We start from the raw sequence: 21,948 nt of genomic DNA, 5'->3' as shown, positions 1-21,948 counted from the left end.
CGAGAAAAATGTACTTTTTCTGGTTGCAGAAACCGAAAAAAACAAATGTTAGTGCACGCGCTCGCAACTTTTTTCTTATTGCACATGTTTAGAACAATGTATTGCGGTAGAATGAAAGAACGATATCAAAAGAGATTCAATTTAAAAACTAAATGCGTTTGAAATGCTTGATTTGATCAAAAGTTACGCACAATTGAAAATGCGGAAAAATAATAAAAAAAAGATACAAATTTCTTGACTTTAAAAAATCCTGCAATTTCCGTTATTTTTTCTGTTTGTGCCGTTATACATTAGGTACATGCCGTTGAACAATGAGTATTTATAGCACAGTGTGGCTAAAATCCGCTGTTAAGTCACGCTTATCTGTGACTAAAGTAGTCCTTTTTTGCAACGTGTTTATCACACTCGCTACGCTCGTGCGCTATCCTCACGGTGCAAATAAGGACAATTTTAGTCACGAATAGGCGAGACTTGCGGATTTTAGCAGTCTGTGCTATAAAATTTTATACGATACTCTTGACTTAAATGGTTCAGTTTTACACGGCGCTTAGCGCCCGTGCTACGCTCGGGTGCTAACTGCTCCGTGTAAAAAAGAACCATTTAAGTCACACGTATCGTAATGTACTATTTTCGACGAATTTGAGAGACCTATAAAACAGTATCACAAGGCACTTTTTCGATGTTGGAACGTGGTTTTGCATTTGTTTTTTTCGCTTTCTGTAACCAGAAAAGTGCATTTTTCTCGTAGAATCTCCATATATACTGAATCTCCGAGATCCGCAAATTGAAATCCAAATACGCACCATCAATTCCCGTCGCACGCGCATCGATGCTTTTAAAATCGAGTGCCCGAAAACTCCCCCGTTGCTTTCAGCGATTTACCGCAGCTTCGACTATTGTTTTCCCCCGTTTTATTGCACACATGCGCCGAGCGCTTTTTTTTTTAAACATTCACGCGCGAGCCGATGATTGAAGTGTACTCGTTGATCGCGTCCTGCACTTTAATTAATTCTACCGATGCGGACGTCTCGTTTAACATTCGCGCAATCAAGCCCGCTATGATACGTATAATTAATCCGCGCTCGCGCGCGCAGCTTTCATTTAAATACTTACGCCGAGCGCGTGCACCGAGGAGGAAGATTATGGCCGAGGAATTTCCCCGCGACGCTTTAATTCTATATTTTAAGTGCGCGAGCGCGGAACGAGCGCTAAGCGAGAGGGATGGCAATTTTACCTCCCCGTGCGGTAGTATGCAATAATTTTACGCTGCGTGCGCGCCTATTAATTTTTATACATATTTTTGAAATTCGTTAAAACAAGAAGCGAAGATTCCTCGCGCTGATACAACTTCTTTATAAGTGCGCGCGGCTGCAGCAGTCTCCGCTTTTCTCTATCTTTTATCTCCTCGTCTTAGCCTTTCTCCCTCTTTTCTTTCCTTTCCTTTCTCTCCGACGGTTTCATTTTCCCTTCTTGGCCTACTTTTCGCAGCCCGCTGCTGCTGCTACTCGCTCTGTTTTATTTCTCGTTTCGGTTTTCATGCGCCTCGTAAAGTGGATTCTTTTCTCGCGGCTTTGCGGTTAGCTGGTGCATGCGACTTCTTTCCTCCTCTCGCGCATGTTGCGCCCTCCCGCCCACTCTCTTTTACTCCAACTCTTTCTCTCTACCTCCTCCTCAGCCGCGTGTACTTCGAAAAAATACTTTAATGCCCATCTTTTTTTGCCTCCACCACTGCTGCATCTCTCAGCTATTAAGAGGCCTATTTCTTTTCTCTCGGCGAGCTGGCTCCCTTTCTCCGGATTCTTTGATTATCTTAACTTATATAATATATAATTTACATAAATACGCGAGTAACGAGAGATGCGTTTTTTTATAGTATTTATAATTATAAGAGAAGAGAGTGTGTGGAGGGGTATAAAGACAGATCACTTTTAACGTTTCTTCACTTCCTTTTATTTGTTAGTCACTTTATAATTCTTATATTCTCTTTTTACACAGTATACAAAGTTTTGTTCTCGTAGCTTCTAGGCCTTTCGTTGAAAGGGCAGAAGACGCGTATTATACTCTTTTCATCTTAATACAATCCTATGTATATATATCATATACTCCTTGAAAGGAAAAGTAAAACTTGTCGCGCGCGTTTTTATACATTCTAAAGTTTCTTTTTCATTTCTTTGTATCATACACACGCTTCTATGTACATTCGTCTTCCCTACAATACGCTCGCGATTTCGTGACTCCACTCGGCTCATCGCCTCGTCATTCTTTTACAAACTCTATTTTTTCACAAACCGCCCTTTTTTCAATGATGCACGATGAAAAATATGACGAGAAAAAAAAACAAATCCATGTGTACTTTACGTCCAGGTTGTCCGAGTGAAAAACAACCTTTTCCCCTTTTTATTTGATCGCGAAAAAGAGTGCCAGCGCCGCTTTCAAAAGCAACAGTCAGTTTGCAACATGCAAATAGCGCATTTTCCTTCCTCGTAGAGGAGAACGTTCTCTTTTGCTCTTGAAATTCTCGTAAAAAGTGCACGCGCTCATTGCGAAACTCCAAGCCCCTCGCCGCGGCTGAGAAATGCGAGAAAAAGCAGTTTCGTCATAAACATTTTGTAAAATTCACATCGCTTAAAAGAACGTCGCTTACAAGAGAACGAGTTAAGAAAATAGTCTTATACAGAATCATTACAAACCGACAAGATATTTTTCACTCGACATGAACGATCGAGGAGACGACGATGAAAGTGGTTACAATAAACAGTGAAAATCATAACGTACAACTTACGCAATATAGCAATTCTTAAAAATATTATAATGTAATAGAAATCATGTATCAATGTAAAATTAATAGTAATGGGTGTATATAGTATACGCTAAATAACGACAATGATAGCAATAATAGTTATATAGCAGAGCGGTATACAATAATAATAATAATAATAATAATAGTAATGTCAACAATGGCTTGATTGATGATACATGTACACATTTAAAACGCATTTATCAACGCTCACACTGGTTCGAGGTATCGATTCGCCTCTTATACGACGTACAATTTGCAATCGCAATATATTCTTCAAGAATAACCTATATAGAATAACGCTCCGCAGTTTTATCAACGCGATACATTAAAGACTCGGGTACACTGAGAAAAGAATTCATCTCTGCAGAATGAACTATATGGCTAACAGTTCTTTCATCATATACGTTATTTTTTATACTGACAGCTAATTTTTTTGTGTATATACACCTTATATATTTTTCTTTAAAAATTAGATTAGTTCGCAGCTGTTCGAGAAAGTCATGATGTTTTTTTTATATACACTTAGTGCTGGTTTTGGAAACAAAGAAAATTGTATAATTCAAAAGGTGCACGCGTAATAGATAAATTCATTTCTCAGTGCTGAAACATCTTAACGGCTATATGTTTTCTATCTTTTATATTTAAATAAGGGTTGCATTCACGTCTATATCTTACAAGACTCGTCCGGTATCCGAAGCGCTCTCTTCGGCTTCTCTATTTTCATATCCCTTATCATCATTCTTTGTCGTATCATACCTCGTTATCCGTTATGATTTAATATTTATATTTGTATATTTATATAACATAATTTATTTCTCAATATATTGTTTTCTTGTTTTAATACGATCAGCGGTAGGATTGGCCCAGCGAATGCGCTCGCGCGCGCACGCGATCGCGGAGCAAGAGGAAATGTGTTTACGGTGTATACGTGTATTTGTATGTATATGTTAGTGTGTGTATAACTCTCTCTCTCTCTCTCTCTCTCTCTCTCTCTCTCTCTCTCTCTCTCTATATATATATATATATATATATATATATATATATTTTTTTTTTCATAAAAAAGAATACCCAATAGAATATTGTGCAGCTCGACGCGAACTCGGCCGTTCGACAAAGTCTTATAGAGCTCCCTTCCGTCTTTCTTTTTCAGGGCGAAATGGGCTACGAAAAATGGCTGCACTCGTGTTGTTTTCCTTCCCTTTTTCCCGCCACTCTCTTTCTCCGGCGTCGTGTATATATTTATATGTATGTATGCGCGCATCGGTGGTGCGCGTCCGGGTGAAAAGTTTTACAGGTGCGCAGCCGCCGCCTTTGGCTTCGTCGAAACGAAACTACTTTTTCGATAAGCAACTGCTTTTCCTCCGACGCCGGCACCTTCGCCTCTCTATACACGTAGACCGCGTATACAGCTCAGGCCTCTCTCGTCTTACATTTTATTTCGCGGAGAGCCCGGAAAAATTTTATTTCTCCTGCTGAATCCTGAGACTGACTCTCGAATTTCTTTTTTTTTTAATTTTTTTTCCACTCTTTTTACTATAAAAGGTTCGCGTATTTTTGAAGTTTACCTTTCCCATTCTTTTTCGCGAAGTTACGACTGAGCAATTTCTGTGGAAATAGAGTTCAGTTATAGGATACTCGTTGTTTTCTTGTACAAGAATCAAAGTTTTACATCTGTGCTTGATGGCATAACCATTGACAGCTTTCTAGACAATATGTAATACAAAAAATTTATGAAAAAACTTTACAAGAGTAGACAACAAATTAATAGTCATGTTCACGCGATTGCACTCAATAAATATGATGTATATGCCCATTTTTGGTTCAAATAAATGTAAGATAAAAAATTTGTTTGTTCTTTCCTTATACTATTAAGATTTTTACGGTTACAGCGATTTTCGGCAGTTTCACGTTGAATCTAATCATTGTATGTACTACAACGATGGCGCGTACAACCGAAAGAATCTCATAATAAGTTTTTGATAATATTGACATATTGTCAGTATTATAAACTTTAAAATGTTATAATATAGTATTAAATATATTATACATTTTGAAATCTATACAATCTTAATATTTCTCCACTATATTAACACATAATTTATTTTAAAAAATGGACACCACTATTTACTTATTTAGAGACAAGTGCGTCTAACAATCACATATGATGAATAGAATGTAATAGAATATTTTCGCGATTTGTGATGTTTCAAGTTGATACAATAATACAATAGTAAAAAATCAGCCTTAGTTTTACAGACAATAGTCAATTGAAGAGTATCGATAATGGTCAATAGTATAAATTAATTCAAATATTATAAGTGTAAAAAAAAATATGCATGTACTTTTCGATAGTAACAAATTTGATTCTTTGAAGAGTCGTTGAACATTATGCAATAGTATAACGGCAATTTTTAATCAGGAAATGATCAAATATACACAAATGCATGTATTATTTGTCTAATAATATTCTAGAATACTGCATTATAAATTTCTTCTCATACTAGATATTGTAGGAAATACTCGCGATGAAAATATTAATAGTCTCGATCGCAAGAAACTAAAAATAGAAGAATACGTTGGAAAGACCAAAGTATAGTCTTGAGTAAGGAAGCAACGATCCAGTACAGTAAGGATCAATATTTCTTTTTGTTGGTGATTCGATTTGGTGCTTCGACCCCGATTCCAATAACACTTTTTGCGAATACAGTAGAACAGCAGTACAGTAAAATGTTATTACTGTTGCAGATCGAGCTTTATTGGGCTGGTTACTAAGTGTCCGCGTTATTTTATTATCTTTATTTCATTTTGCACTTTAGAAAGAATCGAGTTTTTCAATCGCTTTAATTGATTATACGCTACGTTGCATGAATTATTAAATGTCTCTTTTTGAAATATTTATTTTGAACTTTAATATTGAATTGCTTCCTCCGCAATAAGACAACAGTACGACGAAATAGTAGAAAGCAATGCATTCAATTATTGGAAAGTCTTGAATAGAGGTATTTATTACTGATCTAGAATGAAAACACTAATTAGATTTATACATTAATTATCTAGAAAGAGGGATGAATTATTCAGTCTAGTATTTGTTTGAAAGTTTTTTATCTGTTATTCGCAAAAAGGGAAGCAATCGAAAAACTGTAAAAAAACAAGCAAAAAAAAAATCATACAAAAAAAATTAAAAAAATAGATTGCAATACCTAAATCAATAGTAAAACTTGTAAACGATTTTCGCGCGTAAAAAATCTCTATAAAAAATGTCCCTATGCCGCCTTAATTATACTAGCTACTTTGAAAAAATGAAAGTTAGTAAAAAAATCTGTAACGCATATAATATCCAATATCTTCGTAGCCCACTCAATGTCAATGTTCGTTCGCGCACCAGATGCTCAATTCTCGTTTCATCGTGTCGCTGCGGTTTTAAAAATTACGCATTTAAACCTAACGCATACGCACGTTAGCGCTAATCATAATAATAAATTACAATAATAATTTTCACATGCGAAAAAATGAACGGACCGAAAATATTCGTAGGATCGGCGCTCGCGCAGGCCGTATCGAACATTTCACGCACTTAATCGCTATGCACATGTATAATAATGTCTTGTTTGTTCAATTGTTCATGTATATAATGTATATATGTTTTCGTGTGTACACCAACGGCGAGCAAAAGGGATCGACAAAAAAGGGGGAGGACGTATTTTTTTTTCATATTTTTTCCATTTCAACCGAGCACACGCGTCACGAGCGCAAACAAAGTATTAGCGGAAAATTGATTTCGGATTCACGGATGCTTCGTTGCTCTTGTTTTTTTTATTTCATTTCATGCAGCAAAAATCTCGTATGCAGTGCCGACGCGTGTGGAAATAGAAGATAGAAAAACAGCTCGAATGATCGATCGTTGTCACGAGACTTGGTTATTATTCCTTTTGGAATCTCTCGTGTGTGTGTGTGTATGTGTGTGTGTCAGCGTTGCTGATTACGTTCGCTCCCTTGCACACGTCAGAGCTTTCATGTCTTTTAGGTTATTTTAGGCAAAAAGGGTCACGGCCAACAACGTGAGCGAGAACACTTTTTTCGTCACTAGAGATAGGGTGAAGCCGTGTATAATATCCTAGCATACTGCAAATTTTTTAGAGGCATTTCATTCAGCCGCTTTTTCTTCCCGCGACACAGTCCATGCAGTAAGCACGATTATAGTCAAGTTCGATCAATGTTGAATTTCCCTCGTCGAACGTCAATGTCGAAATCGCAGGAACAAATACAGTTTTCCTCTTACAAACAAAGATTCTCCTACATTGTGGAACAATTGTCATTGCAGGCAGTGATCAGATCGGTATACATTATATACGTATGATAAAAAAGTGTATCGCTCGGAAAAAGAGAGTCGTCCTTATGATCTCGGCTTTGACGATCGCAGCGGGTGATTGGAGCGCACGCAGGGCGGACTAAATGAAATACCCCTGGCGATTGGAGCGTCGAAAAAACGTCGCGGAAAAAAACAGAAAAAGCATACCTCTAGACGTCGTCCATATACACCGTGTGTATATATATATATATATATATATATATATATATAGGTCGTTCTCGTTGTCTACGAGGGTGTCAGTATACAATAACTCTAAATACATGGACACGCGTACGCGCACGTCGCTCACGTGAACCGCGGGTCCGCTTATACAGAACAGAATGATGGTGTCCATAGGTATTTGTATAACATTAGTCTCAGATGATCGCAGTGTTCGTTTGTGTGCATCGGGGTTATCGGTATATATATACGCATATCGGGCGCTCAAAATCGAGTGTCCCCCCTCCTCGTCTTTGGATGTCGTCGTCGGCATCGTCGTCGGCATCGTCGTCGATCTTACGTAGCGTGTGCTGGAAGCCCTGGAAAGGAGCCGAGGGGCCGGATCGTGGTCTGCTCAGCGCGTTGATGTCACCATAAACGTTTGGCCTCTCGCTTCCTCGCCTCAGTCTCTGCCGCGCATCTCCATCGAAGGCACTAGCGGTCCCATTCAGCGAATCGCTAAACTTGTCGCGATCAGCGGCTGCACGAGCTCGCGCAGAAGTGGGCTCAACAGCCACTTCGGCGCCGCGTCTCATACCCGCGGGCCGAGCAATCGCGATAATCATACCTGTAATGGGAATACGAATATTTTGGCTATAGTTTTATAAGATGAATGTGAACAGCTTGCAGCAGCTTTTTGGTCGAGCAGCTATAGTTAACTTAGATGGCAAAATAATAAAGAGAAATTGGAGCGCTTTATATGAAAGCTCAGCATTAGAATTTTCCTTAAAAAAGAAGGCAAGCATTTTTAGCCGGGTTTTTTATCTGTTCGCGGCATTTGAAAGTTTAAAAAGAGTGAAGTGGCGCTGACATTTTCGCATACGAATGAATTATTATCAGGCTTGACTTTGTTTTCAACGGTTCTCTAAAGAATCGCGTTTTAAATTTATTTTGCAAATCAAGATTATCCCTTCTTTCCCTTCTTAAAAAAGAGATACGAGAAAAGTGAAGCCGACTAAAACGAGATTTGATTGGATGCTTTTAAAAGGGCGCGAAAATACAAAATTTAGAAAATATTTACGAATTAAAATAGATTTAATTTTTACAAAGTCATTTATGATATACATGCAAATTGAATAAATAATAAAACAATTAATACATTAGTTAATAAATTTTAATTTGATATTAATATTTCTAAATTGAGAAATTATAACCTCAAAACTTATGTCCAAAATGCATAAAAAGAAAAGCAGTTGCTCGCGCGAAGCGCGCAAAATATCACTAGTATCTAAAAAGTACGTACCTCTGTGCCGTCTTCGCCCTCGTCTTCATAAAGGGGTCCATTAGGGTTCTTCTTCTTGGGTTTCGGGGGCGGCCTAGGCGGCACCTTGCGCGCGCTCGGGCTGGTCGGCTGGGACTCGTGCTCGGCGACGAGGTCGAGGGGCCACTCGGGCGCGCCCTCAGGCGCCGAGCGGTTCAGCTGGAGGTGGGCTAGAGCTGGCGGACCCCGGGGTGCTCGTGGCAACGTAAGCTGGCCGTTCGACAGGGGCGAGGGACTGCTGGGCGTCGCGGGCAGCGGTCGGCCCCGCATCGAGAAACCTTTCGGTTCCGGAGATTTGTTCAGCGACAGAGCCGAACTGCCGTCAGCGGTCGTGCGCAGGCCCAGATTGTCGTACACCGGCTCCTGGATTTCTGTTTTCATACGGGGACAGATGAGCTGTGCATTAGTCATTTTTTATCTGGACTCTATTGTACGTTACAGATCTAGTGCTGTTCGTTTCGCTCGTCGTGTTGAGTGAGGGGGCGTATAACAATCGATTTCACAATGACAAAGCTTTATATTATTATTCTCGGTGATAATAAAAATTATCACGCGCAGCAGCAAAAGCAGACTGTTATACCCCTTTAAATTCATATAGGCATGCAGCCGAATGTAAAATAATTCATGCGTTGAAAAAAATATACATCTACGTATTTTGTGTGTGTAAAGGCAGAAAATTGCGCGAGTTTCATACGCAGGCATTTTGCTTCATTTATACGTCGATAAACAGTTTCGAATAATAATCAACATGCAGTGCGCGGATTTAACATAGCCGCGTACGTGACTCGTGTTTAAACTCGTAAATATTACGCAAGCACTAAAAGAAATGTAAATCATAAGCTACAAAATAATAAAACTAGCAAATAATTTCGAAAAACTCAAAGCGCACAGTTTTTGTTTCGTTTTTCAATCAAAAATGATTAATGCAACACGCTAATTGCACACACGCGCCCGTTTCGTTCTATAACGATAAAAACTGCCTTTTTTGCGAACACATCAATCATTTTTAATTATAATTGAATAAATCATTCGAAACGAAAATTAAATGAAATAACCAACAATGTATAGTTAAAAATTAACCTTATATAAAATGAAGATTTCTTTATAAGTTGCTTAAACTGAATTATTATATTATAGCTTATGAACGTCGTATTTATAGCGCACTCAAAACTTTCCGAAAGTAAACGCAGGGCATCAAAGCATGAGTAGAAGCAGACCAGTTAGTTTGACATGAAACATAAAAATATGAAAATTGAATTCATTTGGAATCATATGTAAAAAAAGTATATGCTAGTTTTTATTACTACATTCTACTAAATTTAAATAATTTTAAATTAAACTATAACAATTTTTACTTTGTTCAACTCCTCGGTACTTCAAAGCTTACATTCAAATCAAAGCGAATTCATATAGAGTAAATAATGAGAAATTGGTCTATTTAAAATTTAATTACTGAGCTGCTAGCTCTATAATATGTTTATCAAACTATAATTGAAATTGAAATATAATTCGGAGCGTGACTCCTCAAGCGCACACACATGTTCTGTACACAGAACGATCGGAGTACTATTCATTATGTGCAGATGGGAATGACTTTTCCGATTCTTTCGAGTGCCGGGAGGAAGTTTGAAAATTGGCGGGACTCGTTTTCTTTTCATTTGAACCGCAAAGTTTCGCTATTTTAATTACCCGGCCGAGAATAAAAAACTTCCGCGGAATTCTCTTAATCGCTGAAATCTCATTCCTCGAAAATTTTTCAATAATTGTCGTTTTAGCAAGAATTTTTCTCGCTTATCGAGTTTTCCCACGAATCACAATAAGGTGAGAGCTACAACACGACACAGGACAATTTTACCATCAACTTTGGGATCATATCACTTGGTTATTATATACCTATGAGCATAACTTAAAACTGCTGGCCTCCAACGTGGACGCTACGAAACTCTTTCACCAAAAAAGATACGTCATGCACGAAGAAGCCCGGCAAACCAATAGTATATATAATAATATAATATAATGATATGGAAAAAAATCCTGATAACGATCGAGGAACTTACCTCGTTCGGTAGGCGACGTGGGCGGTCCGCTGCTCCAGCTGGGCGCCCTCGGCCGCCTGGGAATGGTTCCGTATCCGTGTCTGGCCATCGAGGGATGGTGATGGCCGAGGCTGTAAGGGGTAGCGGAACTGGCCCGCGCAGGGTGCGGCAGCGTCTTGAAGCCTATAGGCGTGTAGGCCGCGATCACGAGGCCGGTGGCCACCGGCGACGAGGGCGAGCCGAAGCCCAGCTGGACCTGGTGCGGCGGCGGATGCTGGCTGGGCAGGCGAGAGCTGTCCGGCGCCGTTGAGGCCTGAGAAGTGGGGGAGGAGTTCCTGCCACCGGAAAAGGCCAGTAGGTCTGGCGGGTACTGCCGGTAGGGTGTCGTGTTCCGCGACAAGGTACCCAGGCCGCTGATGACGCTGCCCGCTTGATTCGAGCTGAGACCGCTGACGCCACCACCCATGTTTCCGCCGGGGGTGGCGTGGACGCTGTTGGCGACGTTGTGGCCGCTCATTACTGCCTCCAGTTCGGGGGTCGCTCGACCCCGTTCCTCGTCGTTCAGGCCGTTCGCTAGGACGCCAACCACGCTGCCAACTCCGTCAGCTTGACAATAAGCGAAAAATTTTTATTAGCTTATACTGAGAATATTCCTTTTGTTGAAATGGCAGGGTATAATCTGTACGCAATCGGTCTGGCGCCGGAACACCAGGTATATTTGTCTAGACGCGTCTTGTTGTTTTCCGTCTAGACGTTGCACGGCAGGGAGTCGACATTGATTGGGAATATTTATGACCGATTCTATGACCTGATGAATGATAGGTGTAACAAGTACGGGCTTTAATTATTTTATGCACGTGAAATCTCTGATTTCTGACCAGACGATGCACTTGAGGCTTAGTCGGTTTACGACCTATTTCTCGGAAGTGGTGAGATGGGGATGGACCCTTAGGGCATACCTGTGTCGGAGAATATGCTCTAAGAGTGGGTTAGTCTAGGTGTAAAAGCAAGCAGTAAGCCTGCAGTTAGCTCACATTTGATATCCGAATCTCAGTGAAGTGACATCAAATATCTTCGTGCTTCTACAGCCGTTCTCTCAAAAGTATTCTAAAACACATCGTCCGTATTCTCGTTAACTAAAAGAACATGAACGTGTTAGCTAAACGCACCGACAGCTACCTATTTAATTGGCTAACGAACAAGCCGCACTTGCTGGAGCAAGACTGGACTGCATTCGAAAAACCGAAGCTCACAGCTCACCTGCCCAGAGATGTTGGCGATCTCAAAGGATTCTACGAGTTCAGGGTTACCGACGACGTAGCCATCGCTTGCGGTGTCCGAGACTACCACGACATGTACGAGAGCAGATTCGTCGTGCGCCTGATGCAGATCAAAAAGGAAACCGGCGCAGTTGTACACGTGGAAGTCGGTAAAGATATCTACAATATAATTGCGGACGTTGCTAGTGCAATCCAGAGGAAGATTTACACGAACGAGGACTCGCAGATTATTAAAAACGACGATCTGTGGGTGTACGTCGCAAAGGGCGCTGAGACGCAGGATTACTTCCTAAAAATTCGCGCCAAGAGGATAGTGCTATCACTTGACGTGGCACAACTGAACGGCATTGTCTCGTATAGAGACAAAATAAATTACGAGTACAAACAGTTCCAGGTAAAAAGGTACCAGTGGATGCAACAAGTTCTTGCTACCAAGTGAACAGAAGATCGGCGATGCAGCCGAGCGAACATGCACTAAGAAAATTTGTATATAATTGTAAAATTTTGGCAAATATGAGTTTTGTCATATTTTGCTAAGCTACTAACGAAATGGCGATCGTGTGTCATGTAAATATAATAATTATTATTGAACTAAAAATGTGATTTGAATTACAATAAGTCATCTGTTATCTGTAATATACAAAATTGAATAAATTGAGCTTTATAACAATTGAAATATGTCTACGCTTTAAAATTTCATTGGATATCCATTAAGCGCTAACCAAAATGGTGAAATCTGTTTTAATTTAAAAAAAGTTGATTAGGACTTGATGGAACTTTGTCTAAATTTAATGAAAAAAAAGATGTCGTTCGGCAGAAATTATCCTTATTTTGTTCAAGAGCTATACTTTAAGCTTCTTTGCTATCTTTGCTTTACAAGTCGATAGACATTAACGAATTTGCCTTGTTCCGTCAAACTGAATTAAAGACAAGATTTTATTCAACTGACATTTATTCACAGCTTACTTGAAGCTATGTCTTAAGTTAGAATTTATAACCAGATTTCTCGCAATGCTTCCCTGGTAGAAATTGGCCGATTTAAAATGGTGAAAAAGCTAAGAACTTAGTAGTTTTCTTTGTCAGTTCTTGTTACAAGATGTAACGCTTTTTATCCTAGTTCTTTGGCAGTTCTTAGATCGAGCTGTTTTTGAAAAGTAATGCCCAAGATAGTTGGTCAAATGACAACGTTTACTTGGCTGGGTTGGCTAAGGCGCGCGGCTATCCTTGTGCAGGGCTCGGGTCGAGTCCCCGGTCGCTCGAAATTTTTCGCATGCAAATCATTATACTATATACTTTCATTAAAAAAAACTCGAATACAAGCCTGCTAGTAATGATTTTCCAATTCTAACCTCGAATCGCCATTAACCACGTGCACATGTGTCGTATTATTTCACCATCTTCGGAAGAAAATAGTTAAGAATACTCAATCTAAAAACTGTCAAAGAACTAGGACAAAAAGCGTTACATCTTGTGACAAAAACCGACAAAGAAAACTACCAAGTTCTGAAATTGACAACCTCAGAACTTCCAAATAACTTGGATACCGTTACCGTCGAACTAGATAACGTAAACGTACCAATGACGGCCTAAAATCATATTTTTTGGAAAATTTTTATTGACCATATATTATACACTGTAATATCCTTAATTTCCCATTCGTTTTTGATAAACGAGAAAGGGCCAATTCATGCCCTCATTGAAAAAAGCATGTTGAGCAACAAGGGGGATCGGATTTTTCAAGCGAGGATGATGTTTAAGCACGAGACGGACACGAGTGCTCAAAACATCATACTCGCTTGAAAAATCCAATTTCCCCCCTAGTTGCACAATGTACTATTGTATGCTTTTACATTTATTAATGAATTGTTAACTAAAAATCGAAAGACCCTCAAAAAACTGTTCCGGCATTGGTACTTTGACCTATACCATTTAAGTGCAATGAATAATAAATCGATCTCTCGACTGCCACTATTGGAATACTATAGCTGTACTCACCGAAAACGGACTCGTTGTCGAGCAGAGTCCGATTGAGCTCGGTCATCTCGGTGCCGTGCGAGGTGACGGACGGCGCCTCGTACCGTCGGGGCGGCTTGACCACGGGGTTGATGGCGGTGATGAGGGACTTCTCCTGCTCGCCGAGACCGTGGTGGTCCAGAGAGGCGGCCTCGGCGCTCTTCTCGTCGTGGTGCGAGCGCTGTCGCCGGCAGTAGCACAGGCAGAAGGTCAGCGCGACGAGCAGGAAGAGGAAGGCGATGATGCCGAGGCCGATGGCCAGGGGCAGCCCGAGCATGCCCTCGCCCCGGGAGCCGCCCTCGCCGAGCACGAGAAGGCTGACGTTGCGCTCGACGCTGCCGCCGAAGTTCTTGGCGATGCAGATGTACTCGCCCTTGTCGGACAGGAGGAGCTCGGGTATCGTGAGGTTGGCCCAGTCGTCGGCGACCTGCAGTATGTAGGACTTGTCGCTGCTCGTGTGGCGCTTGGTCCCGTTGCCAAGGACGCGCTGCCGGTGCACCCAGCTGATCTGGGGCCGGGGCTTGGCCTGGGCCCGGCACCAGAGCTGGGCCCGGCCGGAGCCCGCGTCGCCAAGCTGCATCGCGCCGATGCTTTCGATGCGGGGCGCGCAGGCGAACTCCTCGCTCTCGATCTCGTCCCACATGCGGCCGGCCAGGGCCTGCGGCTGCTCGCAGCTCGTCGGCCGGGTGTAGAGCTTGCGGTTGAGGGTCCAGTCGCGGAACTCCTGCAGGTGGCAGTCGCAGTTCCAGGGGTTTTTGCGCAGCTCGAGGCTGCTCAGCTTGGTCAGGTTGTCGAAGCTCTTGAGGTTCAGATGCTGGAGGTTGTTGCCGTCGAGGGTGAGGGTCAGCAGGCCCGGCAGGTTGTGGAAGGTCGAGAGCCCGACGCGCATCAGGTGGTTGTCCGAGAGCTCGACCTTCTGCAGGAACTTGAGGTTGTGGAAGAGCTCGTCGTCGAGCCTCTCGAGGCGGTTCTGGTTGAGCAGAAGGACGCGCAGCCGCTCGGTCTGGTTGAAGGTGCCGCGGTGCAGCTGCCGGATGCGGTTGGCCGACATGTCGATCTCGATGACGATGCGCAGGCCGCTGAAGGCCTCGACGTTCACCGCCTTGATGCCGCACTCGCGCAGCACGAGCTTCTGCAGGTTGTCCAGGCTGACCCGGGTGAAGGCTCGCTCGGGCAGGTGGCTTATGAAGTTGCCCGTGAGGTCGAGGTGCTGGATCTCCATGGAGAGCGACTCGGGGATCTCGGTGAGGTTCTGCCGCTTGCACTCGGCCGTCTTCTTGCCCGAGACCCAAATGCACTTGCACGAGGGCACGCAGTTCCAGTCCTCCTGGCCGACGCAGTTGCTCGCCAGCAGCGCCAGCGACAGCACCAGCTGCAGCAGCGTCCGCGGCTTCCCCCTCATCCTGCTCATCCTACTCGTTCGCTGCAACGGAGAAACCGAGACTGATTATAGATTGCCGTATAAGGCTAAAAGAAAAAGGGGAGCAAGACATCGCGGAAAGCTGCAGTTCATATTTCGCGCCCCGCCGTTGAGCTGCACTCGAGCGCCTTGTTATCTTCCGGAGAGGGCGCGCAGGTAACGATATAATTAGCTCAGTTCCCTCCTGGTGCCCTCCCCTCCCCCGCGCGCTAATTACACGTTACAGCGGGCGACACTCTCCGGCACGCGGCCAGTGTGCACAGTGCAGCCGGACTCGAAGGGAGCCGTCGTCTTCATGCGGGCCCGCGTGATTACGCATGCAGGCTAACGCGCTTTTGCTGTACCGCCCACCGGCCCGTATTAGTTGCGTATACACCTGTATAGAGTGGCCGATGTCGCTGCGCTTTTTCCCCGAACTAATGCAGTTACGCTGCGCGCCGACGGAGTTTCCAATTGCGCTATTTATGGCGGCTCTGCGTTAGTTTTTTGCAGCTCGACTCGCTCGCAAGCTTTATTAGTTCTAATTTCGAAGATAATCCGACCTTCGGTTCGACTAACGCGGGGTGAGCTTTCAAAGAACGAGCTTTTTTATTTTGGTCTTTGGCAACGATTAAAAATTAGCTGCGTACGACGCAGTGAATTCGAAAAAAGGGATCTTACACACTGTAATCTATATTAGAGCGTACGGGATCGTTGGTAATGCGGCGCTTTTTCTTTCGACGCCAGGGCAACGTGTCCCGCGCCGGTAATTCAGTTTAATATCGTTTCGCGCTCGGGGAATTCGCCGCGACCGCCGACGACGTCTCTTGTTGCCGGAGTTGAATTAACGCAGGGGGAGACGCTTTCTTGCGGGGATATAATAATGGTCTTTTTATTGCGCGGTTACTCATATGATTAGGCCTGTGATTCGCCGGGATGATGGTTATGCGCTTCGCCTAATTTCACTCTCAAGCTCTTGTCTCTGGTCTGCTGGATTAAGCGTGTTTTTGATTGAAGATTTTATAGTTACCAAGTGAAAAATAAATTTATTTTCTTTTGTAATTATAAGCTTGAAATAGCATAGACCAGAAGCTTCAATAACCCGGATCGAACGTCGAGCTTTCGAGTAAAGCGTTTTATTTCGTACTTAATCGAATCAGTCGCGTTCTATATAAATCTCGATGAAAAATCTCAATTTCAGGGGGGCAGGACAAAAAAAGTGCAGCGCACCGGAAGAAGACGCGGACAAAGCGGGGCCGGCCATTATCGCGGGCTTTCGATAACAATAACCCGAGAGCTTGCGAGCGCCAATAAAAACAGGAGCCGCTTATTAATATATAACGACGGCCGGCAGGAAGCTCAAAAAACTGGGTCAATAAATAGACGACACGGTATCCTAATGACGAGATAAAAGAGTTCCGCCGCCGACGGAGAAAAATAATGCAGCGGCCATCTCATATTGCTGCGCAAAAAGAGAAAATGGAAACTCTACTGCTACGTATAGTTATCATCGAGAGCTAGAGATGAAGTTATGCAGCTTCTGAGAGCCGAGTATAGGATAATGCCCCGGCGATTCTTTGAGGCACCGAGAGCATCAAAGGAAAACTCCGTCCCTTTGGATCTCGATTCACGACGATACCGCTGGCAATTACGCGGATATAAGGAGCCGATGTATGCAAGAGCTTGATATAGACCGATTTCGCGGTTATTTGACTTGTAAATACACATAGTCGCTCGCGTATAGCGGAGATGCGTGCAGCCGTCGTCGTACTATATATACGGAGAGAGCGAGAGCAAGTCTGGAATATGCCGTACGAATTTTAAAGCTGTCGTGTGACTACTGGCGCGCACCACTTTTTTGTTGACTTTTTCGCGCGGGATTTTTGAAATTCTTATTCCTTCGACGTGCGATCGTGCAGACGACAAGTATGAATTTTGGCCTGGCTTGGTGTCGGTATTCGAGCGCTGAAATTTAATCTTCTCTTCTTTTAGACCCTTTTTTAGTCCAATATTGGACGATCTGCGGAATGACTGAATAAACTTACACGGATTATATAGGGGATGGAAATCGACAATCGTGTGGAAGCGTGTTAATATTGTATCAATCTATGCATTTAACTTGTCGAATTTCACGTTCAGCATACGTCCCACGATTTTTAGAATAATTTCACATGTCCGACAACTGCAGGTCACAATTATACGCGACACACGATTGACGTAAACAAACAAAAGCTAAACTTTCCATCGATCGATAATCCGTCATAATTTATCCTTTAAAAATATCCGTCGTTCTCTACAATCGCTACTCGAAATTCCAGCAAAAATAAATCCATAAAACTTGTCGGATTTTTTCCAAACTAAGCGCTCTCGCTTTTCCGCGGAATTAAAACCACTCGACTTAATATGCCAAAACAATCTGGACTGGATTTTATTCAGAAGAGTCACTTGAAAATGAAGCGGGCAGAAAAATAAAGTCACCATCAGGCCGCGACAGCGTCCTCTCGTGTACCTCGGCGAGCAATTTAAAATTCATACGTCCATAGCTCATAAATCAAGTCAGCAGCGGTGCTGCTGTACACTTCCACCTTCCTTCTGTATATATTCATCACGCTCGTTCTTTCGCAATCTCACCCATACACATACACACTTGTTCATTTTTTTCCTTACTCACCCCTTCACACTTGATTTCTTCCGCTCGGTCGCGTGTAATTCGGACGACGTAATTCGCCATGCACACACACACACACACACACACACACACACACACACACACAGAGTTGTTTTCGTAAAATCACCGTCGATCACTGTGCATTATATGTTAGTGTGGGATAGTCGCTCCAAGTCTCCCAACGCGACGATTCGTATCTGACCTGCTCGCGACCCCCTTATTCGTATCTTGGGGATATATTATAGAGCCGTCGGCTTCGTCCTCGTCATCTCTCATATATAACATATATATCATGTTTGCACTCGAGGCGTTAGAAGATAGGGGAGGATGATTCGCGCTTCTTTGTCTCGAAATTCGGAATCTCAGATGCACCATATCGCGCTCGGTATGCGATAACAAACTTTTAATCTCGGTAGTATTATTATTCTTATTCGATATCGCGAGGACTATATATAGACATGGCGATCGGCTGGCCTATCTCGCCGTCGCCCGCTGGATGAGCGAGAACTTCGTAACCACCGGATATTTTACGAGGTTGCTCAGGCGCCAAAGTCTTCGATGAAGCTCCGTCGGCAAGCAGTCCTGTATGTATGTGTGCGCGCGTGTGTCTGTGTGTGTGTCTATGTTCCGAGAGAGTATGCGACGAGTTTGAAGGGCGAGGCCGCTATCCCCCGGTCTCTCTTACGCCCGAGAAGTCGAAAACACGTCGGTGGATCCGAACAAAACCGCTGCGCGAGTCAGGGACGCGAGTATTAATCTCTTTCGCGTTTTCGCGAGCCGGATCGACGCGCGGGTCTGTCAGTGCGATGTGTCGGGATTTATCGTGATTATTCGTTTGATGTTTAATTGAGAAGCTCTGATTCGTATTGATGCTTCAATTTACGCGGAATCCACTCGTGCGCGCTCGTCATTATTTTTACGGATTATTTCGTGGTATTATATACATCGTTTATATTATTCCTGAAAATTAAATACGCGCTTGATTGAGTTGTATGGTATCGAATATTTATATATTTTTCCGGAATATTGATTACAAATAAAGGAAGGAATTTTTTTTATTCTTTGAAAAATTAATCGCGTTGATTTTTGAAATTTTATTTTTTTTTTTTACAAAAATCGATCGTATATATAAAATGTAAAAGCGAGGAATTCACAAGAGTTAATTCGAATGAAATTCCGACATCAAAAATAATTTGCACACATGCGAGCGCGAGGCACATCCAACGTTTGCATAGTCAATACTGAGACAGATTAATAATTTCTCGATTATTTGTTATCCATCAGCGAACTCGGCACGTGTACAGTCGTCCATATTTATCTTTTATTAACTTAATTAAGTATAATTCTATTAATCCGCGGATAATCCAGAACAGAGCTTTGAAGATTTATATGCGAAATGGCAAAAAAGTCACTTTCGATCGATCCTGAATATGCATCAATCCGATGCAGACTTATACATAATCACAATTGGTCGCTTCCGTTCGAAGCGCGGGAAATTCAAAACGACCTCTCGACGCTCAGAAGCGAGAAAAAAGGATATAAAGCATCGGCTACAACAATAGTCTCGAGAGCGCGCGTCTGATTTCCATGCATGATCGATGCGTACACGGCTCGCAATAACAATTAAGCCCGTCCTAACGAACGGCATTCTTCGCGCGATCGATCAGAACCAGCTCGTTTCGGTGTGTGTGTATACATATATAGCGCGCTATATATAGCCGGCGCTGCTGCCTCTCGACTCTTTATACACGCCGGCCAATTTCGTCTATGATTTGCATGGGAAATTAGGGCTATCGGCGGCGGCGGCGGCCGGCGACTGTCGTTATTATCGAGCACGCGCCTCATCCTACCCCTCGCGCGTATACACACACACACACACACACACACACAGCCCTTGAGTGAGTGGCGTCGGGCTCATACACGTTAGTTCATTCGACACGTAGTATTTTCAGCCGAGATGGTGATTGATGGCTATACTCCGGTTCGGAGAGAGGATATGGATTCCAAGCCGCGCGTTTGTACTATAAGGTTCGCCGATTTCACTGACTATCTTATACATTTTCGCGCGAGAATAGCAAGCTATTTTCGTTTTCGAGCTTCCAGCAGCTGTAAAAATATTCGTGGTGTACAAAACGCGGAAAGAAGAACCCGTCCGACGACGCGTTTTTGCCGAGAGGGAGAGCGAAATCACCGATGTTGCAAACACAACTACGTATGTATATATGTGTATAGGTATAAGCGCGTGCGGATGAGAAAAAAAGAGGGAAGAAAATGTGTAACGAAACGCGCAGCCGAGCTCGGTGTATAAAGCGAGGATAAATAGACTGACGGAGAATATAACGGAGAGATAATGAAACGAGGAAGTCGGAGAGGGAGATAGTTATAGCAAAGCGCCGCGAGCCGGAACGCGACTGAAGGAGCTGCGGGGAAATTCGTTGTCGAGAAACGAGGCATGGACTACAGCCCCAGGGCTGAAGGCTAGCTCGAGAGGGTGTCGTGACCGAAGTAAAGGCTGTTGCTGCTGCTACTACCACCAGCAAGTACTACGCTGATGCTCTTGGCAAATGAAGGCGAAGGGGTTCGTTTTGTCGGCTGTCTGCTTACCTGTCCGTCGGACGGCTGCAGCATACACCCGCATCCCTTCCCCTTATCAAGCCACTGCATACACTACATTCACCTCCTCGGCTTCTTTCGCCTTAATTTGTTCCTGCGCTGATGCTTCTGCAGCGGCTCTTGCCCCTAATAAGCCATGTAACGAAAGGCTCTTCAGCTCCCTATATACTCCTATGCACACGCCTCGCGGCTGTGTACACTGTATTTTTTTTTGCTTAACATTGCGATAAAAAGAAAAAAATCGCCCTCCTGCGCACTTGATTGTTCACGGCTCGACGACGATGCTGCCGCGAAAAAAGAAAGAATCGCGCGTAATCCCCAAAGAAGTGAGCGTCGTTAGTCTGCGGTTCTCGCGAGCCCCGATGATTTGAAAAGCCAAGACCACCTCGCGACAAGGGAGTCTCTCTCTCGTTCGGAAAGTGTTGTCTCCGTCGTATACGGCGCACAATAACGAGCGTCGGCGACGCGTATAATCGCTCGCGTAAACCGCTCCGGAATTCCCTCGGTGTATTATGCGCCCGCGAATCTTTTCACCGAGAGACGATGCGGGGGGAGCTTTGCGAGTTGGATATTCGATGCGATTTTGCGTTAATATTTTTCGGGCGATAAGCGAAGCTTGAAATTCGTTTGAAGGGCTGTGCATCGCTTTAGTGGTGTATTTTCGTTTTCTATTCCGCGACGATCGTTGACGCGAGATGTCGCGATGTCTTGAATGGTGAATTTTCGCTTTGCTGGAATCGCGCAGTATTTAATTCTGCGATGATTGTTGAGGCGAGCTGTCGATACGGTGCAATTATGAGAGTTTAGAAAACTCTTCTCTTGATTGGCATTTTGATGGAATGATTTTGAAATGTTTGCTGCTTGAAATTTATGAAAAAAAGCGAACATCCTTGAAATTCACTTGGAATTTAACGCAACATACGATATTCAACGCAACGGTTTCAATTGAATTATATTAAACTGCGATAATCGCTGTTAATAGTTAGTCCGCCAAATGCAGAATGAAAATATAGCCTCATATGACTTGTAGAATAGCCTGGTCGCAAAGAAAAAAAAACATTTTTATATAATATTTCGCCCTCCCTGATGACCGCAGACTCTCGGATCGATAAAGAAAGAAAAAAGCAGTAGCACGTACAGAGCTCTCTAAAAACATCTCCCTCTCGCTCCGGGCGAGCGGCGGTCGCGATGAACTGAAATATTAACGCTCCTGCATAATTAACTTCAAATAAACTTGTCTGCCCCCGCACCTGTATACGCGCGCGCTCATTCATTATTAACGCTTATCCACTATAGTAGGATGTTTGACCG

At 43.1% G+C, this 21,948-nt stretch overlaps 2 protein-coding genes across 7 annotated transcripts in view; both read right to left on the bottom strand.

The window, feature by feature from the left end:
- Positions 1–1,926: 1,926 nt before the first annotated feature.
- On the bottom strand, positions 1,927–15,378 carry LOC100118185. 2 transcript variants are annotated; one of them, XM_031925610.1, is made up of 4 exons: positions 13,940–15,378; positions 10,686–11,270; positions 8,611–8,999; positions 1,927–7,935 (listed from the first exon to the last, which is right to left on the bottom strand). In XM_031925610.1, the coding sequence occupies exons 1-4, from the start codon at positions 15,366–15,368 to the stop codon at positions 7,930–7,932; spliced, it is 2,409 nt and encodes an 802-aa protein (XP_031781470.1). In that variant the 5' UTR covers positions 15,369–15,378; the 3' UTR covers positions 1,927–7,929. The 2 variants fall into 2 exon arrangements, 1 of the variants encoding a protein (XP_031781470.1); XR_004226970.1 differs by lacking the exon at positions 1,927–7,935 and adding an exon at positions 9,709–9,798 and having other exon boundaries at positions 8,889–8,999.
- The window catches only part of LOC107980810, a 321,278-nt gene continuing 314,683 nt past the window's right edge, over positions 15,354–21,948 (bottom strand). For all 5 annotated transcript variants that reach the window (XM_031925614.1, XM_031925613.1, XM_031925619.1 and 2 more), the window contains one exon: positions 15,354–15,380. The gene's annotated coding sequence lies outside the window, so the exon portion shown is untranslated. The remainder of the gene's footprint in view (positions 15,381–21,948) is intronic.

Source organism: Nasonia vitripennis, assembly GCF_009193385.2.
Source record: "Nasonia vitripennis strain AsymCx chromosome 3 unlocalized genomic scaffold, Nvit_psr_1.1 chr3_random0004, whole genome shotgun sequence".
NCBI classification, from domain to species: domain Eukaryota; kingdom Metazoa; phylum Arthropoda; class Insecta; order Hymenoptera; family Pteromalidae; genus Nasonia; species Nasonia vitripennis.
Note: the sequence above shows the minus strand (reverse complement) of the source record. Positions and strands in the feature narration are given on the sequence as shown.

What these genes read in the sequence shown, in the direction of transcription:
- LOC100118185 (XM_031925610.1), bottom strand. Translation starts at nt 15,368, where the DNA reads ATGAGCAGGATGAGGGGGAAGCCGCGGACGCTGCTGCAGCTGGTGCTG. An exon ending in CGACAACGAGTCCGTTTTCG is followed by an intron (nt 11,271 to 13,939) that starts GTGAGTACAGCT and finishes CTTATTGTCAAG; the next exon opens with CTGACGGAGTTGGCAGCGTG. An exon ending in CACGTCGCCTACCGAACGAG is followed by an intron (nt 9,000 to 10,685) that starts GTAAGTTCCTCG and finishes GTATGAAAACAG; the next exon opens with AAATCCAGGAGCCGGTGTAC.